This window comes from Rhodamnia argentea, chromosome 6, assembly GCF_020921035.1.
Source record: "Rhodamnia argentea isolate NSW1041297 chromosome 6, ASM2092103v1, whole genome shotgun sequence".
NCBI lineage: Eukaryota > Viridiplantae > Streptophyta > Magnoliopsida > Myrtales > Myrtaceae > Rhodamnia > Rhodamnia argentea.
Genome location: NC_063155.1, coordinates 26,017,168 through 26,041,201, shown reverse-complemented (window position 1 = coordinate 26,041,201; position 24,034 = coordinate 26,017,168). Strand labels below are relative to the sequence as shown.

Here is a 24,034-nt window from a genome sequence, read left to right as displayed (position 1 = left end):
GCTGTCCATCGTATTATTATATGGGACAACTAAAAGAAGGAAGGCTGGCCTGGCTTGGCTCTCCAGGTATTGCACGGGCTAATTCCGTGATTAAATCAGTCGGCCCGTGACACATGGACAGTCTTGGACTTTACCGATTCGAGCTTACTCGATGGCCTATAGATGTTTTGTTAGCTCCTTAAATAGAACATTCAAACAATGGATTGCGGGTTAGTCCCTGCCTCGTCCAAACCCTTTTTGATGCATGTAATAGAAAATTACAAACCGATACACCCGTGCGCGCAGTATGCATCCCAAACTAAATCTAAGTTCGGATGGTAAACCAAATTGAAGCGCATCAAAATCTAAAGAGGGTAAGCTCTTATCTCTCTAGCTAAGCTCGTGTTGTAGCCATAGAATCCAACAAAAAAAAAGAAAGAGAAACCCACGAAATTTCTCGATTGCTTGATTTTCAGCGGCCTCCTCGAAAGAATCTTGAAACGAAGTGTCCCAAAAGACAAATACAGAGGAATTAATAATAAAGATGGGGTGCGCAAAGAGCCAAAGAGGTGAATGTAGAGTGCATGTGCGCGCGCAAGATGCACGTCTCTCTCGAAAAGAGCCTACCCTACCCACCATTATTCAATTGATTTCAACCAATTTAGCCTAGTATTTTTTTTGGGGGCAGATAAAACAAAAATAGCGCGCTCTAATTTAGATCAATGCATCTCGTCTACTCTGCAACAACAGCTGTTTCAATAATTACATATCTGATTTGACCTACGGACGGATATGCGAGCTTACGTTTTGATGCGATTATGTGAATTCCACCAAAATTTAAGTTTGGGATTCTCAACTCGCATTTTGCGCCTCTAAAGCCCCGAGAACCTTATGTTTTGCAAGATTTTCGAGAGTCGCATTCGCCAGCCGCAAACTAACGGTTTTGAGAGAGTGAGTTGGGAAGTGCAATCTTCGAAATGAGAGGATGCAATGAGAGAAAAATGGGAAAAATTACTAAAAAAATCCTAAACCTATTACAATTGTGTCAATTTAGTTCTAAAAATTTTGCAATTTGGCCAATTCAGTACATCTAGCTATTTTTGGTCGGTCGGCACTGATGTGAAAGCTGACCAACCGGTTACATAATATTTTAATATTTTTGAATTTTTTTTATCGTTTTATTTGTCTGTTTCCTTTTCTATTTCTTTTTTGCTTACTTCCCTCTTCTTTCTCGGGCCGATTGCTGGACCTCGGCGACGGCCGGTGAGGCTCACCTCGCCGGCCTAAATTTGGTGGCGGCGAGGGCCAGATTTGGGTTGGCGAGCTTCTGTCTTAGTGACCGGCCTAAGGAAGAAGAGGGAAAAAAAGAAAAGAAAGGAAAAAGGAAAAACAATTTGACATTTTATGTCGTCGGACGATTGGCTCCGACAAGCTAAAATTGGCCGAATAGACTGAATTGGTATAATTACAAAAAATTTAGGACTAAATCGGTAAAAAAAAAAAAGTTTAGGACTGAATTGGCATAGTTATAATAGGTTTGGAACATTTACGGTAATTTTCTCCAGGAAAATGTAATGGAGTAAAAGATCAAGGAGAAAAGTTCCAAAATAGTCATAAACTTATTGCATTGGTATCAATTCGGTCTTAAACCTTTTTGCATTAGTGCCAATTGAGTCCATTCAATCAATTTTGGTTGGAAATTACTGACGTGGATGCCGATTGTCCTATATGACGCGGCTGGTGCTGTCGTGAGCATTTTTAATAAGTTTTAACGTATTCTATAAAAAAAAAAAATGGGTTCTTTTTCTTGTATATATGCTTATCATTGCAGATCATCCTCATCGAATCGCAATATGGAGGCAAATGTCACGAATTAAATGAAGATAATTTCATGCAAACTAATAAACAAAGAAAATGAGAAACTTTAGTTGCTCCACTACACAAACTAGAATATTTTAGGTTACGCTTCTGGATTCTTTTTTAGTTCCCGATTGATTGACATGCTAATCACCGGAAATCCCGGCTCCTCTGATCTCGCTTAGACTATCCGAATGGAATTTGTACATTTCGTTGTCCAAGCAGATCTCATCTAGGTAGACAAAAACGACGGGCCACAGCTTTGTTTTATGGAGGTGATGACCACCAACCGGCCCACCACATCAGACGACACGTATGAGCGAAAGACAGAGGAGAAATGCTGGACTCCAATTTGGAAATCCATGCCTGTCATACTTGAAGGGGGACTTCTCATTGATTTATGCATCATGTGCTCATTATTGCTCTCGTGGAATTACCGCCCTGGGGCTTGATTGGTTAAGAGTGTGCCTATTGATTGTAAAATTACTGATGATAGTCCGAGATTAGACTTCTCTGGACGTGCGTGCTTGTTTCGAGAAAAATTTTCGCGACGAAGGAGAATTTTTTCTAGGAATATGATTTCCCCCTCTTTCGGGTTGAGGAATTTGTTTTCCTAAGTATAAGCATGCACATTTTCTTCGACCGTAAAATGATTTTTTCGTGGACGGATCATTTTGCAGCGAATTAAACGCGTGAAAGTCCTTGGAAAACTAATTCGCGGAAAAAGAATAATTCGTTCGGACAAACACACCCTTAGTCCGAATAATCTTCTACAAGAGAGCTGAGCTGTCAATCAGCTTGGAGCATAAGAACAAAAGACTGACTGAGTAAACTGAGCTTGAAATTTGAGCTATTAATGCAGGATTTGGCATTGAACCGAGTTAAGGGTGGAACGAAGCTCCTCCTAGAAAGGGAATCAAGGCTAGGGGAGAGCTAAGGGTCTCCACTCGAATGATCATTCACTCGTTTACCTAACGGTGAACTAATGAGTGTCTAGGGTTAATAAATTTGCCCGGAATGAAGCTACTCCTATTCCGACCAAAAAAAAAAAAAGGCTACTCCTAGAAAAGGGTAATCGAGGCTAAGAGAGTTGTCTCCATTCGAGCAGATGAACCCCACGTTGATTCCATCAAAACCCCCAAGTTGAATCGCGTCGGTCTTCGGTTCTAAACGAGAGAATCCACCCCATTAAATGAAGCGAACGAAAGTTGGAGCACCTCCCACCTAACCTAACCTCCTTTCCAAGGGCGTACGTAGCTTTGGTTGCGAGATGTAATGATCGATCCTCGTTTTATTTGCCCAGAATCATGTAATGAAAAGAGGGAAAAACACTCTGTTAACGAGCAACTAATGAAATGGATCAGTGTGATTAGCGCATGGCAATGGAACTCCACGAGGGTCTATGTCAATGTTTTACTCTATGGAACTGGCTTGATCAAGAAGGATAATCTTTGCTTGACGACGTGTCATTTAAGACGCTACGAAGGAGCATCCAAGAAAGTAGGAGAGGGGAAGGGAGCAGGTGCGGCAAAACGGGCGCTGCATGAGAACAAAAACGATTGCATGTGGGCACGGCGTCTGAAACACCGCCATCTGTCCGTCCTTTACTAAGACTAGATTTTGAGGATCTCTTCTTCTTCTCCTTCATTTTCCTTTTTGCCTTTTTGGCCTCTTCTTTCCCTAGAGTAAACGCCACGAAAACCACACGCTGTCTTCCCAAAAAAAAAAACCAGATTCGAGCCTCGTTTACCCGAGAAAATGTCGTGCAGTCACTGTTTGGAAACCGCTCGTACGGTCCTAAAGCACATGCAGCCGTCTGGTCCCTACCAAACCAAACAGTTCAGCAAAATGTCTCTGCCTCTCCTGTCCTCTGTGTGTGTTATTTGTGAAGCAACTCAACATCCAGAAGCAGTGGAGCAACCCCTCTTCCGCCTATAAATCTCCCGCTTAAGCCCCCTCTTCATTTCCCCTCACTCCATTCCTACTCTCTCTCTCTCTCTCTCTCTCTCTCTGCCCAGTCCTTTATGCAGGTAATAATCACACTAGCTTCCATTTTGGTCATTGCTCTAAAAGCGAACTCCGAAAAGCCTCTTCCTTTTCATCCAAACTTGGCTAAGCTTGGAGAGTGCGGTGTGCTTAAAACTGGAGTTTTTGTCTCTTTCTTTCCCCAAGAATGCTGCATTGCATAATGGTGCTAACTTGGTCTTTGGGCTGTGCAGGGGAAGCGAAGAATGGCTGTGGTTGGGTTGGCGCTGGTGGGTTGGCTCGCAATGTGGGTCTGCTCCGTCGATGGGCACGGAGGAGGAGGAGGAGGAGCAGAAGGAGGGTGGATTAGTGCTCATGCCACTTTCTATGGAGGCAGCGACGCTTCTGGGACCATGGGTAACCAGCCCTTCCCTCCTCCTCTTCTTCTTCTTCTTCTTCTTCCTCCTCCTCTGCTTCTTCATTTTCATACTCTTTTACTCTGTTTCGTCTCCCTGAACGCCACACACAGCTACTCACTTGGCTAATAATAACCATGATAAGGTAATGACATCCACAGCAACGAGGCAATGAAGTCGCTCCTGCTGTGCTGGTACATCTAATGAGCAAAAAGAAAGCAGGGGGTGAATTTCGCTGACATTTGTTAAGCATTCTCACACTTGGCCAGTTCACAGTTTCAGGACATGAAGGATGATAAAAAGTACAGTAATTATATACATTTTAAGGAAAAGAAGCTGGAAACGAATTTGCTTCTTCTTTTTTTTACTCCTACATTTCCCAAAATTTGTAGGTTAACTGGCATTTAAGGGAAGTCCCTAGCACAGCAAAAGAGTCCTCTGCATTGTGCTCTGCTATAGCGCCTCCACAAAAATTTCCAATGTCATAAAAGATTAGAAGAAAGTCTCTCCCGTCGCTTCCACTCAGGAGCAGGGAGCTCATCTCTAAACTCCGTCTCATCTTCATCACACAGGTGGAGCCTGCGGGTATGGGAACTTGTACAGCCAGGGTTACGGCACCAACACCGCCGCGCTGAGCACGGCCCTCTTCAACAACGGCCTGAGCTGCGGGTCGTGCTACGAGATCCGGTGCGTCAACGACCGCCAGTGGTGCCTCCCCACGACCATCGTGGTCACCGCCACCAACTTCTGCCCGCCCAACAACGCTCTCCCCAACAACGCAGGGGGGTGGTGCAACCCCCCACTCCACCACTTCGACCTCTCTCAGCCCGTCTTCGAGCACATCGCCCGGTACCGAGCCGGTATCGTGCCGGTGGCGTACCGAAGGTACGTGCATTGCAACACTCAGCCCCATTTTTTCGGTCACATGAAAAGAGTTAGGTGCATGTGTTAGGAGCACATAAACATTGTGGTCCAATGGGTCAATTTACAATGTTCAGTATGGGGGACTTTGTGTAGGGTGCCCTGCCGGAGGAAGGGAGGCATAAGGTTCACGATCAACGGCCACTCCTACTTCAACCTGATCCTCATCACCAACGTCGGCGGGGCCGGTGATGTCCACTCCGTGTCCATCAAAGGGTCGAGGACCGGGTGGATGCCCATGTCGAGGAACTGGGGCCAGAACTGGCAGAGCAACACCTACCTCAACGGCCAGAGCCTCTCCTTCATGGTCACCACCAGCGACAGCCGCAGCGTCGTGGCCTACAACGTGGCGCCTGCCCGCTGGTCCTTCGGGCAGACCTTCTCGGGAGGCCAGTTCCGCTAGAGGGAACGAAACATCTACCCCGAAACCGGCTAGGGTGTCCGAATAAGACGGTAACGCTTAATAAGAGACGGGCTCCCGGAAAGCCAACCTATGGGCAGAAGATGTTTATAGTGTGGTTAGTATAGTGTCGACTACAACCCCTTGATTGAGATTTGAGTTATGTATATGTGTGTCGCGTTTGTAATATGTTGGCGGAGGTCATTGTACCCAGCAAATATGAGAAGGGCTAATAATTTTACATTAGCTCTTCTCATGTTCAGGCATTATTTGGTTAAGGTGGTCCCTCCATATTTTGGTAATTACAGAAGTGGGCAGTGGCGGAGTTCTACCACCCGCCCGCAACTATCTAGTATTTCTATTTTTGGCACCCTTTTGCCTTAGTGTCCCTCCTAGTGGCTCGAGATGGTCACGATTCTTTGGCAATTTGGCTGTGTATGTCCCACGATTATAACATAAGGTTTGTGCTGTAAAACTTCGAGTCGTTCTATTTAAATGGAAAGACTTCGTATGTACAATTTTCGGCGCTCTAGTATAATACGTGCGGAAAATTCTTTCAAGTGTTTGAACTACGCCTTTCGCCTAACACGATTCGAGTTTCCGGCCGTTTCGGCATGGTCGGTCCCGTCCACGATGAATGGGGTTTTCCCTTGGAAGTTTTGGAAAGTAAGAAAGAAAGCAACCCAACGAAGGAGGATTGGCATATGCAGGTTATGAGCGGTACTCTATGCACTGAATCGATTTGAGAAACAGCAAGACATGCCGTGTTGACGTCCCTTCTCCCCCTCTGTTCCTTTGGATCGATTTGAGAAACAGCAATGGCTACAGCTTTCGAATTCTCTTCTCTTTAAGTAATGGCGTGTACAAGACTATTTAAGGTAGGGGAAAATCAAACAAAAAAGTTTTAAATCTATCGTAATTGTATCAATTCGAGTCATGGATATTTTTTTTGCAATTGAGTCCAAAAAATTTTGTATTTGTATCAAATCAATCCATCTGGCCGACTTTACTGGCAAGAGCTGACGTGGTAATTTTTAAAAATATTCTAATATTTTTCAGATTTTTTTATTTTAATATTTTTCAGATTCTTTTTTATTTTTTTTATTTTCCTTTTTTTCCCTTTCTTTCTTTTTCTTCTTTTTTTCCCCTTCTCCTTCTTCTTCCAGCCGATTGCCAAATTGGTGACAGGCTAGAGGCGAGGGCCAGCTAGGGGGAGGTCAGCCTTGCTAGTGGTCAGTCGCCAATCCGACGATAGAGGAAGAAAGAGAAGAAAAAAAGTGAAGAAAATTAAAAAATTCATATTCAAAAAATTATTAAATATTATTAAAAATTATCTATGTCAACTTCGGCCAGCCAAAGCTAATCAAATGAATTGAATTGACACCAATGCAAAAGGTCTATTACTTAATTGCAAAAAAAAATTAAAATTAAAATTATATAATTATAATAAATTTAGAATTTTTTTGATAATTTTCCTGTCAAAGCACTTAATCAATTGCTTAAGCTCTCGACACGGTCCAAAAGAAACATGAGCAAGTGCGGTGAAAAAGGGAAGAAGAATACGTATGTTTTGTCGCCTAGGAAATTTTCATTATTGAGTTCCGACGTCCTTTTCTTGGAAAAGTTTTTCTAAGCCTGGCATGCACATGCACACAGCTGGGAAGCAACAGCCAATGGACTTGTTCATTATGATTCACGAATCTCTCCTCCGATGAGATGATGGAAACGGACAATCAGAGCTCAAATTTATCGATCCATCACATACGTACACTTGTCTTGTCTAGTGCTCCCATCGCATTATTCGGGATTCTTTTGGCTGTAATTATGAAAGTACTATCTATAAAATAAAATAAAAAAGTCCTAAACCTACTTAATATTTTAGGACGGTCTTTGTCTGAGTCAGCGATTTCTCGCCAAAATTTATCGGAAGGGCTACATTGCCGGATCGTCAAAATATTTACAACCGAATTGACAAAATTAAGAATCTTAGAACTGAATTGGCATACGAGTAATAAGTTTCGGATTTTTTGTTGGTAATTAACCTAGCAAATACCGTTGCATTAGATTTAATCCTGGGAATTGTAAGGCAAATAATGTCTCCGTCCACGGTGGGAATCGAATTCGATAGAGGAAGGAGGCGAGGAATCAAAGTTGTTGAAAACTGCTCTGGAGCTTCGAGGGAGTTCCTGAAGAAATTTCGTCATCATATATCTTCGTTCCTCTTTCTGAGTAGTGCACGAGCAAGATCTAGTTAGTAACTGTAGTTTTTATTTGAAGTCTTATACCCCACCACATCAGTAGGAGCATTGAAGTCATACATATGGTTGAATCACTTGGAAGTTTTATGATCTAGAAATTTACGAGGGCATCGCAGTTCGACGAGGATCAAGATGTTTTGAACGTTTTTTTAGCCTCTGTCGCGATTACCGGGAAGCGAGAATTTGCGAATCTGTCTTCATCTGTGTGACGCAGCTTGTATTTCTTGATCCTCCTACCTGACCAATTTCCCCTGAAAGAGAGAGTTAATTCGTAATGTTTCATTTCCAGTCGTCCCGGTGTTTCCGCGACTTCCAGGAACGGATAATGTTGCCTGAAGCCTGCAGCGGTGAAGCGGCAAAAAGAACTCTCGGCAACGTCAAATGAATTTCACTTGACCTTCTCGTCTCCCTTTTGGGGAATTGGTTTTTGCCATTCGACCTAGACATGGGAATGGATTGGAAATTCTCTACCACAAGACACAAGTCATGTATGAGATTCATTTGAAATGAGTCTGATCGATAATAAATTCCAGTTTCCCTTCGAGAGGATATATACATGTTGTACATATGTGCAGACTTTACATGTACATCCTGCAATGAAATTGTCACGTCCCCATCTAACCCAATATCATCAAATTACCACCTCCCTTATCAATGGCAACAAAATCAGGAAGACACATCTTGCCAAACCTTGTTTTTCCCTTTCTGTAATGAACAGCCGAGAAATTACAAAACACGAAGATCACACTAAAAATTACCTACTTCATCCCTAATGATGATGCAGATAGCCACAGAGGAGAATGAGTGAGAAGCTCGGCATTTTTCCTAGTATAGATCCCAAAGTTCACTTGCTGATCTGCTGTTTTATTTGCGACTCCATATATACGTCACAAAACACTCTTTCACGATACCCATGACACTCGACACCTTCATTGTAGTAGGAAGCACTTTTGCCTTGTCAATATAGATGATGTACAAAAGAAGAGTCAAAGTAATTGGGACTTACAGGAAGCATTATGAACCGAGGCAAATCTAGCGAGGCAAGAAACCATGATGAGCAATTGCTATTTCAAAGGCTTGGATCCTCTCCCCACGAGCAAAACCATTCCGATCGTATGTTGATATCTCACTAATGTCCAAGTCAATACAAACCTTGATAAGCTCTTCACCAACACGTCGAGATGCTTCCTGATTGGCATAAGGTGAGTTCCACACTCGATTGAAACTTCTATAATTGATTAGGAAGCTCTTCATTCCATGATTTATCTATTTGATATCCCATAAAAAATGCAAGTTTAGGACTTACAACGGTTGTACATGGGGGATTATCCCGAATGGACTTCTGAAGAGTGCTTCCATAAAACAAACACTTTCGGTTTTGGTCATCTACCAGCATGGCATATAACTGCTTATCTGAACAGAATACTGAAAGCCTTGGTCTTGTAGGGGTGCCGGTAAACTGGTTAAGCAGATAGCAACATATAAGATGGAGGCGAAAAAACATTTTTGAAGATTCAAACTGACGAAAGCTCATCTACAATTCTAAAAAAATGGCAGCAGTTTAATTCTAGTACAATCAACATGATATACTGAAAAGAATTCTGAACGGGGTAGCTACTTGAAGTTCCGCACTTAAATATATGACGTTGCTGTATTTTGTTCAGATCGGAGAAGGTCGACTGGAAATAAACATGTAAGAAATAGATGACAGTATACAATTAACTTCACAGAAAACCAAAACCACTTATACGAAGCTTCCAACAACAGAACGCTGACCAATTTTGTAATTTGTTGAAGCGATGATAATTAGCATTTTCAGAAAGACAGCTAACTCTATGTAATCGAAAACAGTACACACGGCATCCAGTGGATAAACATTACCTTCCTTTGCATTCTCCTGTTTCGGATCTTCGGACTTTCAATTCGGGCGTTCCCCTTAGCTTGGATCACCAGTGGCTTCACCAGCAGCCCTACGGGATTTCCCATGCACACAATCACACAAAGATTATGCCGCGCAAACAAGGTAACAAACAAAGACAAATGTCACGTACTTGTTTCTTCCCTTGGTGGGAGAATAAAAGATTTCGAATTGGGTCCAAAGACAACAGGCTTTCCCAACTGTATCACTGGAAATTTCAAAAGAGCCATAATCCAGCCCAGGGTTGACGAAATTATATCCCGCCGAATTGAACACGACCGGCTGAGTGAATTACTCACAGAAGCATCAAACCCTGCAAAAGAATAGCAGCCAAAAGGGTGAATACGAGGAAAAGAAGCAGCAAAAGCAAAAACCCAGTTGGTCTTTGAGACAATTCGTCGAACAGGTCACGCGGGGTTGTCAGTATCTGCTTCTCCTATCATACGACAGAGCAGTTTCGGCTGCTGGGCTCGCAGTTGCATATCACGTAGAAGAAGCTAATGTTAATCTTTCGTGGCTTCACATTCATCAAAAGAGCAAAAGATGGTACGACCAGGATGATTGGCATCAAAACAGAGTAGCAACAGTTGTTCGTCGAGGTCAGTAGGACTGTGGCAGCAGAAAGTGATGGTGGTTCCTAGAGAGAATGCCAAGGAAACGAACCTCATCGGATCACGGATCAAAGAGATCCAATCATCCATGAATCCAAAGAGGAAAACGATGGTGGTTCATATATTTTTCCAGGTAAGAGAAGAGCGGTGCGGAACGTGAAAGAGCGAGAGAACAATCAATCACCCCACCGGGCCGACTCCCAGCGGACCCAAGTTCATGGATTCAGAAATTCCAGGCGCTTCTCACGCTGAAACGAGATCATTCCGTCGCCAGTCAGGCCTGCTTCTTGGCAAGCTCGGCCCTTCTTCGCTGGGGACTTTTACTGGACACACAAGATGCGATTTTATGTCCGCATTTTTTCAATACTATTAATTTGGAAAGTTTGGTAATTTTTAGAAGGAAGCTGCTAGCCTAACAATCTGATATTAATTATTTCTGATCACACGATTTTCTAATCAATGAGTATTTTATGCAAAACATGCGGTGATAGTGTATTGATCTACGGTTGAGATTGTACAGTCCTTGACAAGATTGTCAGAAAAGCATTTTCATTTTTAATAACATTATGACTATTCAAATCCACGACATAAAAAGGTGGCTCGTGTAAATTATACCCCTCATTATTTTATTTTGTTTTTATTCTTTGGGATTTTTTTGTTTGTTTGTTTGTTTGTTAGAGTTTGGGTTTTTAACCAAAACATATAGTCTATTATGTGAAAATGACTTTTGAGCATCTAATGAGGTTTTGTTGATATCAAAAAGAGATAAGGTGATGCTATTTTAATATATTATTTCAATGATTTTAACTCTATAGTAAGCCTTATCTGGCTCTACTTTTTCTTGAAAAGAAAAAATGAATGACTCAAACCTTTTCCCTTGACTTTGCAGCTTTGTCTATTTTTTCCATTCGCTTTAGAGTTAAAAATAGGGATATATTCGTTAGAAATTATAAAACTTATTACGAAATTGCAATTGAGTCCTAAAATTTACAAAATGTGCAATCGAGTCTTAAAACTTATCAAATCGATGCAATAAAACTCATTTCATTAACTCTGTCTAACTTGACCGACAAAAAATGTTTACGTGATTTTTTTTTTTAATATATGAACGCAACGAACAGAACAAAACCATAGTTGTCACCTTTGATTCAAGTGGGTTGTACTCTCGTCAAGGCCGACACTGGGGGCTATCAGTTCCCTGTCCGATTCAATTCCCGATCCTTGAAACTGGGAACCGATCTAGGTGGTCCAATCATTGAACTGGTCCCATTTTTTTTTAATCTTTTTTATTTGTCATTAAAGTTTTCTCACCAATAGTATATTCACCAGGTTGCTTCTCGTTAATTGCATCGCGTGATCATTAAACCTGAAAATTATACTAAGCATCCTAAACATCACGGGTTTAGGTTTGTTTACATTTGGGAATTAATTTCCAAAAAAAAAATTATTATTTGGTCCGGTCTAAGTGATCCCGTTGGTCCGGTTTCCCATCCGAAATCGGGAACCGAACCGATCGTAATTAATTTCGATATTATGAAATCGAGAATCCAATCAGAACCTCCGGAATCCGCACCAACCTAGCCGATTTGGTTCAGCTCGGTACGGGTGGTCTCTGGTTCAATCAATCTATTATGCTCGGCTCTAACCGATAAGAACTCCCAAAGCGCAAATCAGCTCTTATGGCCCTATATCGAAACTCGCTTAAAAGAGACGGAATCTCATAAACATGAATGATTGCTCTTTGGTCTTGGCTTGCTTGTAGGTCCGGTTCCATGCACGAGGGCGACATCTTGATAAGCGATGACCTCATGCTTGCGACCTTCCCTGAATTTTTTGCGCACGAAACACTAGTTCAGTTTTGGACCTAAAAAATTTTTAAACCGTTTCGTCTAAACTCTGAGACGCAAAGTTTAGAAGTATTTTTTGAGATGAAGAGAAAAAAAATATTTACTCTTAATTTAGGAGAATGATAGTGGGAGAAATAGACTCCACGTCATCTTCGGATGGCTATTATCGAGTAGGGTTATATAATAATGCCCCGCGTCTGGGGTGAATTATCGAAACTTCGGTTCGTGCGTCATCAATCTGTACTTTTTATAGTCTTTGAATCGATTTATCGATGAAGTATCCTAATTTAAAAATACTGTGTGAAATAGTAGTTCAGTTTAGTTCAGTTCACCCTCAATCAATGTCCTTTTCCTTTATTCTCCAAGCCGAATAGAAGAGCCAACAAATCTCGATCGGAGGCTCCGAACCGAGCGGCCTGTACACATTTACACGTCACGCCCAAAGTACCGATTCCCTTGCCCTAAAACTCGAATGATAAGAACAAAACGAAGAAGACAAAGACCAAAACAACTTAGCAGGAGGACAAAACACGACTCAAGCTCTGTCCGTCTAGTAGTGATGGTGAAGATGACGATGATGACGAACGATCTCGCTCGAGCTGCTTCGTCTCGTGACCGAGAAGCTGATCCAAATGTCCCTCCCCTCTCCTCCTTCGCCGTCCTCCCATCTCTCCCCCGTGGCGGCTCCCTCGTCCGCGGGCATCTGGTACCGGCAGACAGGGCAAGTCCCGTGGATCCCGAGCCACCGCTCGATGCAGCCGCCGTGGAACCGGTGCCCGCACGGCATCTCTCTCCCCTCCTCGAACTCCTCCATGCATATCACGCACTCCTCCTGCTCCTCTTCTTCCTCTCGCCCTCGCTCGCTCGTCCTCCTGATCACATCCCGCATGGCTCGCACCGACTCCCTCGACGCCGGCGGCCTGCCGCAGCCCTTGACGGCCCGCAGCGCGCGGAGCAGCGGTTCCCAGCTGGACGGGGGTGGCAACGAGGGGTCCACGACCACCGTGTCCTGGGTCAGCGGGTTGACCAGGATGATCCTGTGGCGGGGGAGCGTCGGAGGAGCTTCTTCGGGTGGCGGTGGTTCTGGGTCGGAAGAAGCCATTCCTTTTTCTTTTTCGTTTCTCGCCTTTCTTTGACAGTTTTGGGCGAAGAGATGAGTAGATATTTGGTGGGTGCGCCCACAGGATTGGGACGGGTCGATGAAGAATCAGGAAGTGCTGCACCATCAAAGTGATTGGTGGACCAACCTAATTTATCCCGTGAACTTGTTAGACAATACTGTCAATACAATCTCAATATTAAATATACACATCATCGTCACGTATTTTACATAATACATTGTATCGATTGAAAGATCATATGACCAAAAATAATTAATAAAAAGCCGCTAGTCTCACGGACTGACAGTATTATCACCGACCTCACGATTTTTCAATTAATAAGTATTTTATATAAAACACGCAGTGATGATGTATGGATCTACGATCAAAAATAACCGACGATCTTGTCATATTATCGAATTAACAGTTTCCTTTTTTTATTTTATTTTTGCGGGTCTTGACAGAATTTCGTAGGTTCAGATTTGCATTCGTGTTTATCCATTGCGACCAAACCTACGTCTCCATCAGCCCTCCTCCCTCAGGAGATATTTAGAGGTCAAACCTCACCTGCGGGCAAGTGCCACGCACTCAAAAAAACAAATAACTAATTAATTAATTAATTTCTGATAAAGCAGTAGGATCCTATTTGAATGGCTAAAACTTAATCTCAGATTGGAACCCCGATGGGCCTGTTTAAAGTTCTAGATGCCTTACTAAAGAAAGGGGTTAATATCCTTGAAAATTTTTCAAATCGATACCCGTACAACATTTTTACCACAAGTTAATTTTCACGTCAAAAAGAATCCGAATCGTGACCCCTGCTGCAGCGTATGTACCCGCAAAGTAAGTTTCGTCCCACAGAAAATCTAAAACTAGTACCCTGATCTAAAGCTACCCTATGTTACAGTGCACACGTGTTGACACACGTGGCAAACGATCGAATAACAAATTTGACCTAAAGAATGACAGATTCAACATGAAAAATTCACGTGTATTGACATGTGTGTATTTTAAGAGCTGGTAGATTTGCATCAGGGCCACCGGTTTAGGATTTTTGGGATAGATGAAAACTAATGTGAAACTAAACGTGTTGTTGCGATGTTAACTCGTTAAGTTGGCTCGGTGGCCATGATGAATCTCCGTTTGGAACGGGATGGCGGAGAGCTTAAATGCACAACCTCCACGGTTGATGTAATAAGTACGTCTGCACAAAGATAAAAGTATGTTTATGCATCAAATACATCGGTGTACTGCAGAAGAACAATAGAATCTTTGCCTTCACAAGCTATACTTTTCGAGGCAAAACATGCATGCGCCATTATGCTATGCTATAGCGCCTCCAGAAAAATTTCCAATGTCATAAAAGATTAGAAGAAAGTCTCTCCCGTCGCTTCCACTCAGGAGCAGGGAGCTCATCTCTAAACTCCGTCTCTTCTTCATCACACAGGTGGAGCCTGCGGGTATGGGAACTTGTACAGCCAGGGCTACGGCACCAACACCGCCGCGCTGAGCACCGCCCCCTTCAACAACGGCCTGAGCTGCGGGTCGTGCTACGAGATCTGGTGCGTCAACGACCACCAGTGGTGCCTCCCCACGACCATCGTGGTCACCGCCACCAACTTCAGCCTGCCCAACAATGCGCTCCCCAACAATGTGGGCGGGTGGTGCAACCCCCCACTCCACCACTTCGACCTCTCTCGGCCTGTCTTCGAGCACATTGCCTGGTACCGAGCCGGTATTGTGCCGGTCGCGTACCGGAGGTACGTGCATTGCAACACTAAGCCCGATTTTTTCAGTCACATGAAAAAAGTTAAGTGCATGTGTTAGGAGCACATAAACATTGTGGTCCAATCGATCATTTTACAATGTTCAGTATGGGGGACTTTCTGCAGGGTGCCCTCAGGGTGCCCATCGATACGATGATACATAAAATATCATTCAACGTGCGAAAGTTAAGATTATAAATAAGATAAAGTGCGCGCTGTGAAGGCGTATGGTCTGTGCATGAAAGACATAAAAGTACCTTGAAAAAATTCACAAAAAAAAAACAAATAATAATCGAAAATAATCTTCCATGAACGTGAGAACAAAAACCTTCCTGAAGCCTTTTGAATTTGAATTCATGGAGAGAAGTTACTAAATTTGCGGGAAGTAACTGCTCCTTTAAGAGTTTGACGTACTTCATATATATCTCCAGACAACGATTCCGACACATTCCATCTTCTCTCTTCGCACTTTTTTCGCATCTTCTCTCTCTCTCTCACACACATCCAAAAGCTTCGATCTTTTCGCTTTGCCTGGATTCAGAAAGACAGGAGAAAAATGGAGCAACAATCTCCGGATGTCGGCATCAAAATCTACACACCCACGAAAACTCCGCCTCCGGAAGTTGCCGACACCGCTTCCGTACCGGAGACGGTCCCCACAAAAGGCCGCGGCGGCGATGACACTCCCGGCGGCGGCGGACGGAAGAGGAAGGCCGTGGCAAAGGGGGTGCAGAAGACGCTCTCGAAGACCTCGATGCTCGCCAACTTCCTCCCCACGGGGACCCTCCTGACGTTCGAGATGCTCCTCCCGTCGGCGTACGGGAGCGGAGAGTGCACGGAAGTGCACACGTCGATGATCCACGCGCTCCTCGGCCTCTGCAGCCTCTCCTGCTTCTTCTTCCACTTTACGGACAGCTTCAAGACGCCAGACGGCAAGGTCTACTACGGGTTCGTCACACCGCGGGGCCTGTCGCTGTTCAAGACGGGCCTCGGCGTGGAGGTCCCCGAGGACGAGCGGTACCGGGTGCGTTTCTCCGACTTGGTGCATGCGGTGATGTCAGTGATGGTGTTCGCGGCGATCGCGCTCTCGGACTTCCGGGTAACGAACTGCCTCTTCCCGGGGCACGTGAAGGAGATGGACCAAGTGATGGAGAGTTTCCCCGTGATGGTGGGGGTCGTGTGCAGTGGCCTCTTCCTGGTGTTCCCCAACACCAGATATGGCATAGGGTGCATGGCCACTTGATCATTCGCTACATAGTTTCTATATTATACAGTGTGTTGTCCGTCTGAACCGTTGCCTATGGTTATTTGTTCATTGTTGGTGTAACAGTCATTGTTTCGAGTGCTGTTTGTTGCATGGAACATAACGTTGGATGTTGTCTAGGATTGAATGTCTCTTCAAATTGGTTCATCTCCTCTATCGTTGACTTTTAAATTGGTGATGGATTGAGATCAAACCTAGCCGTAGATTCTGTGTGTATCGTCCGTATTGTGCATCTTTCTTCTCTCGGTAGATTATAGCCCAAAATGGATTGCTCTGCTTGTTGAAGATGCGCGAGTGCTTAACATAATAACACGAGACAGGCTCTTGTCATGTGCCCAGGAAAAATTTTCCGACACAATTTCAAGTAGGAGACAAAGGTGAAAGAAAAGCCACGCTCACAAATTCCAAATTGGAAAAAGAAGAAGAAAAGACAGATACTGAACTTGAAGTACGAGAGAAGATCACTTCACGTAGAGCAAAAAGAATGCTGGTAATTGATAGGGTATTTAATGTCTGTCAACACCGTGGCAAGCGGTTGCCTAGTAATCACCTATGACTAACTAACTCTGTACAATCATCTCCCTCCTCTCTCTCTTTGTGCGGTGATCAACTCGTCCGACACTTCTCTGCATTACCCACATGGACCACACAGAATACTAACTATACGTGGTAGTCGGGGAAAAGAATAAACAAAATTGGAGGAGAAATTAGTGGAGGAAACCTCTGCTTCTTTCCACGCAATGATCTGTTTACGGAGATGTCACTCTCGCTCGTCGTGCAGCTTCAGAAACTGTAAGAGACTACCGATCTCCGCAACACGTTGCACGTTTGGCTTCTTGAAGTTTCTGCCATAGGCAGAGCATCTCTCGAGGGCCTTGGTAGTGGGCGACCACATAACCATCCTTGCAGCCCTCGTTATGGACCCTCCCTTCGTTCTCGTAATGTACTTCCAGACCACTCTTCTTCATATCGGCAATCCAGATCCCCATCGCCACATCTTCCAACTTAAACATCTGTCACAGTAACATTTGACGATTCATCGCACCGTGTGAGAAGTAACTCAGAAGAGAGAAGTGAAGTAGCCATGAATGACATTAAAACGCATGTTTCATCTTTTATAGAAGGAAATAAGACAAATTTGTACCTTCAATCGGCCGTCCTGATATTTCTTATGGACAGCAGATGCAATGTCATGGGACACCACATAACCAGGCCCATGTGCCCAAGGGGGATAAGAATCTTCAGGCCATTCCTTTGTCAATGAAAGAGGTGCAACTAAGAGGTCAAGCGAACCACGCTTCAATATGAGTCCATGAACCATATTGTGCAGGAACATACCTCGTGGCTGATATACCACTTGCTATCCGTACTTCGATGAGGCCGAGAATCAGAGTTGATGAGTCCATACAGCAGCCCACTTTTTCTGTTTATCCTACTTAAAGAAGCCAGCACTTCATCCACACGAACAAATGCATCATCATCAGTCTTCATTATATACTTGGCCACATGGACCTTTGTCTGTGGAGAAGATAAAGTTATGAGGTTAATAAAGTACCCCTATCATGGTAAGGAAAAGAGAAGACTTTACCCCAAAGATGCAGATGGCAAGGGTTTTCCAAGTTATGAGATTGTAGTAGTCCACAAAGGGCATCAGCTGTACATCTCCATATGTTCTTGCCTCATTCCACAGCTCCTCATTCACTATCTGGTTCTTGTGCTGTAGCACAATTCAAAGTTGATAAATAAATTTGACAGCCAAAATCTAATGGAATATTAATCCAGAATGCTTGAGATCTTGCATCCTGCTGAATGAAAAGATTACATTTTGGCACAGATAGTGAAAAACAGACACGGTAATTGGGCGAATATATCATAAGTAAAAAATTGTTTGCAGTATGTGGCTTCAGTATAATGGTAGGCTGGAAAAGATTTCAGCTCCTTTATAAAAAGTGAACACAGACGGGCACAAGAGGAGAAGGTCTAAAACAGGGGAAAACTCACCAAACCAACAAAAAAGCGCACTGCTACTGCCCCTGAGCGCACAGCTGCATATTGCATCCATGTTCTCCTAACAGCCATGCGACGCTTGAAGTTGTTTGCTGTTGAAAACACACCAATGAAGAGATCTAATTGCCTCTCGCGAGGAAGAGGAACTGATTTGAGGGATTCCAAATCAGTAGTATGGTCCGAATCCTCTGATGTGGGTAAACCACTGGCAAGAACTGAAATCAGTTTAAGGTCCCCAGAGATTTTAACTTCACTCACAAGCCAAGGCTCCAGAGTCTGAAAGCATAAGGGAAGGAAATGACCAAATGTTTCTGCAAAACAAGCTTCTACAAACAACTTCAGATGGAAGAATAACTCACTTCACGATAAGCAAATGATGTTATGTGCTTTCCATCAACAGTCATTTGGATCCCTTCTGATCCGACTCTAAGTGTTGCAACAGACAAATATCCTTGCTTAAAGGGAAAGTATCTTCTAGAAGTAGATCCATCCTTCCTGGTTGGACTCAGTTTTGAACTGTTGGAACGTGCACGATTATCATCATTACCCACCATCTTGTTGCACTGGTCCAACTCATCAACTGAATAGAAAATATAACACGGTTAGCCACCATGAGGAATATCAATAGTATTAATCATCTCCAAAGCACAAAGAAAACCCAAATTTAAACAATTAGCAGATTTCACATGATTGTAATTGACACCATGTTCCCAAATAGTCATGAACATGACGGATCCTCAAGGTCCAGGATTAACTACTACACGTATTCAAAATACTGTTTTTCAGAGGTACAGCAGATGGTCTAAAAGTTGCTGCCAATAAGTTAAAAAAGGACTTGAGCCAGCTTCTGCAATGTAGTCAAAGGCTCCCTTTAGAAATCAAATACGAATGGTCAACAATGCATCAAAAGCAGTAACTATCGAAGAATATTAGAATATAGATTGGGATATCATGAGTACCGCCTACCTCAAACAAAATAGCACTCGATTGCTGAGAACCACAAAGGTTAAGAGTATCCTTATTCCTTACCTTTCTTATTCTTTTCTGGAGATGGGGAAGGACAGCGTTCCTCTTCACCCCAATCATGAGCAAGCGTCCAGGTATTTTGGACAATAACTGGATCTTCAGTGATCTTATCTCCATGAAGCCTTACATTATAGTGTAAAATAATCGGTGGATCCGGCTCTCCAGGAAGTGGTTCCCCAGTTAAGTCAATCCGAAAGTTGCCAAGAAGGCCATTTGGGATGCCAATAATTGTTACCGAAGAGCCCTGGGTAAGGCCACAAGGAACTCGCACCCTAACACCTTCATTACCAAGCTCCGTAGCATTCATCATGTTAAGGAAATGAGGACATTGTTTCTCATTTGTCCTCCTTCGTGTAGTGTCATTGCCAGAGGCGAGCCTTTCCTCTTCAACCGAGAACATGAGGCTGTTCCATGCATTCTCAGCTTGTTTTATAGCCTCCAAACCGTTAGGTAATCCTTGAGCTTTATCTATCAAATGCCTCATATGATGCCAAGACAAGAGAGATTGCTGCTCTTTAGTAGATATATTCCTTTCAGCAAAAAGACTCGAGACCACTGTTTCAGTGGAGATAACAACAGATCTGTTCACTGGATTTTGAATGGTAGGTGGAGCGGTAGCACGCACCCACTCGAGAGGATTAGATGCATTAGAGGAGAATGGGTTAGACAGATAGCCTTGCCCCATGGGATTGTTCAAGACCACATATCTTAGGACAAGTAACATGAAAAGAGATGCAGCTACAACACCACCATACCATTTCTTCATCTTTCTTTAATGCGAACACAAATCTGTCAACAGCCACAGGTCTGATTGACACAGTGGCTAAATAGAAATCATAAAACAGCAAGTCATACTCATTTGAGAAATTCAAAGAGAAAGAGAATTTGCCAAGTAAGCCTGGGTATCATCAAGAAGAAGAGCAAGCGCAAAGAACAGGTCTTTACAGGAACTTCAGCTACATGCATGAAGAAGTCGCTGTTCTCAAGAAGCAGACGTTTCAAATCTTGCCATTATAAGTGGAACAATGGCATTTTTCAGGACAGAACTCCAGAAGGTGCAAAAGCGATGACAACAGTCCATTCATCAATGATTTCTGTTGACAATTGGAATCAAACATGTAGCATTAGTACATTGTTGACATAACAAAATGTAAGTTACAGCTATCATACAGAGAAACAAGACAATGAAAAAAATCGTGAAATGACCAACAGTAGAAGAGAAACAACCTAATGCTACTTGAGCGCATCATATTATGCAGCTTTCTACGATAACTTCCTCCTAAAGATGATCAAAGTAAATACATCACGTAACCTCAAAGCAAACTAATATCAACAGATGAAAAATGTGTTTCTCAAAATTTAGCTCTGCAAATGGCCATTGCATCCACGCCTTTGCATAAATTAAGAGTTACCTCTCCATTATTTAAGCTCTTAGCTGAATACAGAACATATCTATCTCCGTAAAACACCATTTTTGTACCAAAATGGTGCTGCTTGCTATGTGCATTGTGTGCGGAAATCCTTTCCCCGTTCAACATTGAAAAACTGACGCTTCCTAATCCTAGCACTTCATCAATAGACAAAAATAGGAGGATTTGTAATTTGAACTCTTTCAGTAGCTGCACTAGATGCTCGACTAACCAAATGAACAAGATGGCAAGTGATACCATGTGAAATTCACAAATAAAATATGACAATTCTTACAAATCAGACTCAAAAAAGAAAATGGGAACAAGAATAGACTAAAGGAGATACTTAGATCAGATCAAGAAGCAACTAAAGTGGGGCGCACTTAAGTTGGTGCAGCTAACCCCGCTTGCTTCCAATTAAATGGCCGACCTTAAAGTTTTGAAAAACGATGCATGCACCATCCGCCAAGGCTTTTATTGTTTAAGCAAAGAATGCAACTTTCACCCAAGAAAAGAAAGAAGAAAGAAAATGCAAACATACAATTAAGCGCTCAATAGCATAACACAAGCAGTTACATTGATTGACCGAGTCAACATCTAATTCTATGTTCGATTTCCTCAAAGCCCGATTTTCATCAGTTTGATACAGGGATTTTCCAGCGCCGATGACAGGAGTTGTAATAAGTTACAACCAGACGAAAGCAAACAATTACATGAAACCGCTCGCTCGACAAATGCACAAAAAGGGGGGGGATAGAAACTAATCACTGGATCGGTTCTTTAAATTCCGAAATCCAACACGTCTTGCATTCCTCTCTGGAGGAAACGAACAGTATCCAGACAAACGCACTTCCAGAACGAGCGAGCCGAGGCGCACATTCACTCTGACCGATAACTAACACGAGCGAGAGAAATCCGGAATTCACTGGAGAATTACCGCAAGTAACTGGAGGACGCGAAGCGAGAGCCTACAACTTACCGAGTTTTAGCAGCAGCACAGGAATCGCCGGCGGTTACACGCTCGAGCGGCGACGGAATCGGCGGCTCCGCACCTCAGCTACGGAGTGCATGGATGAAAATGGAGAGCTCCGGATGAGGCGAGAGGGAAAGAGAAGTCAGGGATCTGTGTCGGTTGCCGTACTGCGGACGCGACGAAAATTTGAAAAGTCTACGCGCAAGAGCATTGACGGGGAAGTGGGGGAAAGAAGACCATTCCATCACTGTTCCGCCATTTTTGTGAAAGCGGAAAGCTTTTGCACTGTACGAATCTCTCTCTCTCTCTCTCTCTCTCCGGTCGTCTTCTTTTCTTTTCTTCGGCCTTCTCTTTTTTGGCTTTTACCAATTCTTGCCGTTCTAGAGAAGGGAAAATCTGTAGAAAAATACCCGAAAATGCCATTTTTATTCACGAAGGATAATAAATGTAATAAGGGGGTGGTGGGACCGTGGGAGGGTCTTTCGGTCTTTTTGCAATTTCTTTAATTGGCTTGACTTTGACCCCCGTGTAAGCCACCGGCGGCGCGCCACGTGGAAACCTCCGCCCCGGTCACTGTGTACATCGACGACGCCTGATTAAAAAAAAAAAAAAAGCCGGACTTTTTTGCACGGCTATCTTACGCCGCGCTTGATGGTAACATTTCATTACACCTAATCAAAGCTTCGCTGCTTTTAATCTCGACCGTTGATTTTTGTAGAAAGCTTTTCTTTTCTTTTTTTTAAATGGACATTACGATGTTTAATCATGCACCTATTGTGCCCGATCGATGGATTAGAAATAAAATATTTCTGTCTGTTAAATGTATCGGCACAATCCGTTTCTATTTTTTTTTTTGTCTCGATGGCAACGGGACCGTTTTGTCTAGAAGCAAAGAAAGAGGCCAGAAAGATTCGCCGGCCGTAGCCGGGGCCGTGACCCTGGAAAGGGCGCACAGCCTATTTATTACCGCACAAGCTGTCCAAAAGAACCAAATTATTAATCCCCCCAACCCAATTGACAGACAAACACCAACCAAACCTTCGACGACCACGAGGGAATAATAATAATAATAATTATTATTATTATTATAAAAATAATGGAGATGTATAATGTTGTTTGTTGTCTGTCGTTTTGCAGTTGGAGTGCAATTTTCAGGAGTTAGGCCGCATGTCAACTGAGGCCAGCTGACGCCGGAAACTTGCGGACGAGAGTTTGCGTCGACTTCAAGGAAAAAATCTTGGGATGGTAATTGTTTGCATTATTTCTTATTTTTGCGGTGATTGAAATTTGATTCGGCATTGAAAATGAACTTTGAGTAGTTACAAATATCTTCGGTCTAAGTGACTTTGAAGAGATGCAAATTGCGTTTTGGTATAAAAAATCTTTTAAGATGCAGCTTTGGCCCTTGGGTTGAATAGTGTTTGGCAAAAAAAAAAATTTACAAATGGCTTTTGGTTGCATATTTCTCTATTTATTTCTCTTTTTTTTTTTAAAAAAATTTTCCAGGCGGCCTTTCGCCGGTCCTTTGCCGATCACCTTGAAGAAGCATATGAAATGCAAGAATCTAGAGTTTCACTTTTAAGAAGGGGTGAAAATGGAATTTTGGTAAGGGTTTGAATGCAAAAAATGTAACTCACCGGTTTTCAATAATGTGACCTTCAGCATTCCAAAAATGTTGAAAGCCTGATGCTGCCTTCCCAAGGCTGGCATTTGACCCCTCTCGAAAAAGCTTGTCAAACTCCCCGGCATTTCCCCAAAAGGCTTTAGAGGCCCAAAACCCCATGAGAAAGCTGAACCAAACGCATCCAATATCATTTTGAACTTTTAATTTGTGCAATGCGTTTCCTGATGACACAATGTGCAATATTAGCCCCAAACTTTTAATTTGTTCAATAAGATCCATGAATTATTAGTAAATGTTCGATGTAGTCCATAGCCTATATAGATATATTTAAAAGTCCATGAATTATATTGAACATTGAACCAAAGAGATTAATTGCATCAACTTGACAAGTTTGACAACTTCATTGCACTTTTAGAAAATTTTAGGACTCAATTGTACTTTCGCGTATAGACGTTCCTTACCAAAAAAAAATTTTCCTTACCAAAAAAAAAATGTACTTTCGCGATATATTTTTATGACTTGATTGCACTTTTTAAAAGTTTTAGAATTCAGTTGCTCATTCGCAATAAGTTTTGGGACTTATAATACTCTATTCCTTAAATAATTAAAAGTTCGGAGACAACATAGCACGTTGGGCTAAATTTCATTGACCATATCGAACAAATTTCAAGGATGATATTTGAATTGGACCAA

At 42.8% G+C, this 24,034-nt stretch overlaps 6 protein-coding genes across 11 annotated transcripts; 3 read left to right on the top strand and 3 right to left on the bottom strand.

Annotated features, from left to right (window-relative positions):
- Positions 1-2,872: 2,872 nt before the first annotated feature.
- Positions 2,873-13,296, bottom strand: LOC115727648 (E3 ubiquitin-protein ligase MPSR1). Its single transcript, XM_048280805.1, has 2 exons — positions 12,677-13,296; positions 2,873-2,891 (listed from the first exon to the last, which is right to left on the bottom strand). Exon 1 carries the CDS (start codon positions 13,272-13,274, stop codon positions 12,723-12,725), a length of 552 nt encoding a protein of 183 aa, XP_048136762.1. The 5' UTR covers positions 13,275-13,296; the 3' UTR covers positions 2,873-2,891; positions 12,677-12,722.
- LOC115727604 (expansin-A10-like) lies at positions 3,603-6,053 on the top strand. The gene is made up of 4 exons (XM_030657849.2): positions 3,603-3,866; positions 4,056-4,218; positions 4,790-5,102; positions 5,235-6,053. Exons 1-4 carry the CDS (start codon positions 3,861-3,863, stop codon positions 5,539-5,541), a joined length of 789 nt encoding a protein of 262 aa, XP_030513709.1. The 5' UTR covers positions 3,603-3,860; the 3' UTR covers positions 5,542-6,053.
- LOC115727654 (50S ribosomal protein L18) lies at positions 8,293-10,644 on the bottom strand. 6 transcript variants are annotated; one of them, XM_048280803.1, is made up of 6 exons: positions 10,516-10,644; positions 9,848-10,027; positions 9,678-9,766; positions 9,103-9,255; positions 8,803-8,984; positions 8,293-8,728 (listed from the first exon to the last, which is right to left on the bottom strand). In XM_048280803.1, the coding sequence occupies exons 2-5, from the start codon at positions 9,942-9,944 to the stop codon at positions 8,829-8,831; spliced, it is 495 nt and encodes a 164-aa protein (XP_048136760.1). In that variant the 5' UTR covers positions 9,945-10,027; positions 10,516-10,644; the 3' UTR covers positions 8,293-8,728; positions 8,803-8,828. The 6 variants fall into 6 exon arrangements, with proteins under 6 accessions (XP_048136760.1, XP_048136758.1, XP_048136755.1 ...); XM_048280801.1 differs by having other exon boundaries at positions 9,848-10,351; positions 10,482-10,633; XM_048280798.1 differs by having other exon boundaries at positions 8,293-8,750; positions 10,238-10,603.
- A 1,104-nt stretch (positions 13,297-14,400) lies between the features above and the next one.
- Positions 14,401-15,195, top strand: LOC125315547 (expansin-A1-like). Its single transcript, XM_048280747.1, has 3 exons — positions 14,401-14,470; positions 14,720-15,032; positions 15,165-15,195. The coding sequence occupies exons 1-3, from the start codon at positions 14,401-14,403 to the stop codon at positions 15,193-15,195; spliced, it is 414 nt and encodes a 137-aa protein (XP_048136704.1).
- A 180-nt stretch (positions 15,196-15,375) lies between these two features.
- Positions 15,376-16,563, top strand: LOC115727637 (protein DMP8-like). The gene has a single exon (XM_030657894.2). The coding sequence runs from the start codon at positions 15,595-15,597 to the stop codon at positions 16,279-16,281; it is 687 nt and encodes a 228-aa protein (XP_030513754.1). The 5' UTR covers positions 15,376-15,594; the 3' UTR covers positions 16,282-16,563.
- A 210-nt stretch (positions 16,564-16,773) lies between these two features.
- On the bottom strand, positions 16,774-20,422 carry LOC115727580 (beta-1,3-galactosyltransferase GALT1). Its single transcript, XM_048280796.1, has 7 exons — positions 19,339-20,422; positions 18,669-18,889; positions 18,304-18,585; positions 17,891-18,019; positions 17,641-17,820; positions 17,447-17,554; positions 16,774-17,315 (listed from the first exon to the last, which is right to left on the bottom strand). Exons 1-7 carry the CDS (start codon positions 20,099-20,101, stop codon positions 17,103-17,105), a joined length of 1,896 nt encoding a protein of 631 aa, XP_048136753.1. The 5' UTR covers positions 20,102-20,422; the 3' UTR covers positions 16,774-17,102.
- Between the last annotated feature and the right edge of the window lie 3,612 nt (positions 20,423-24,034).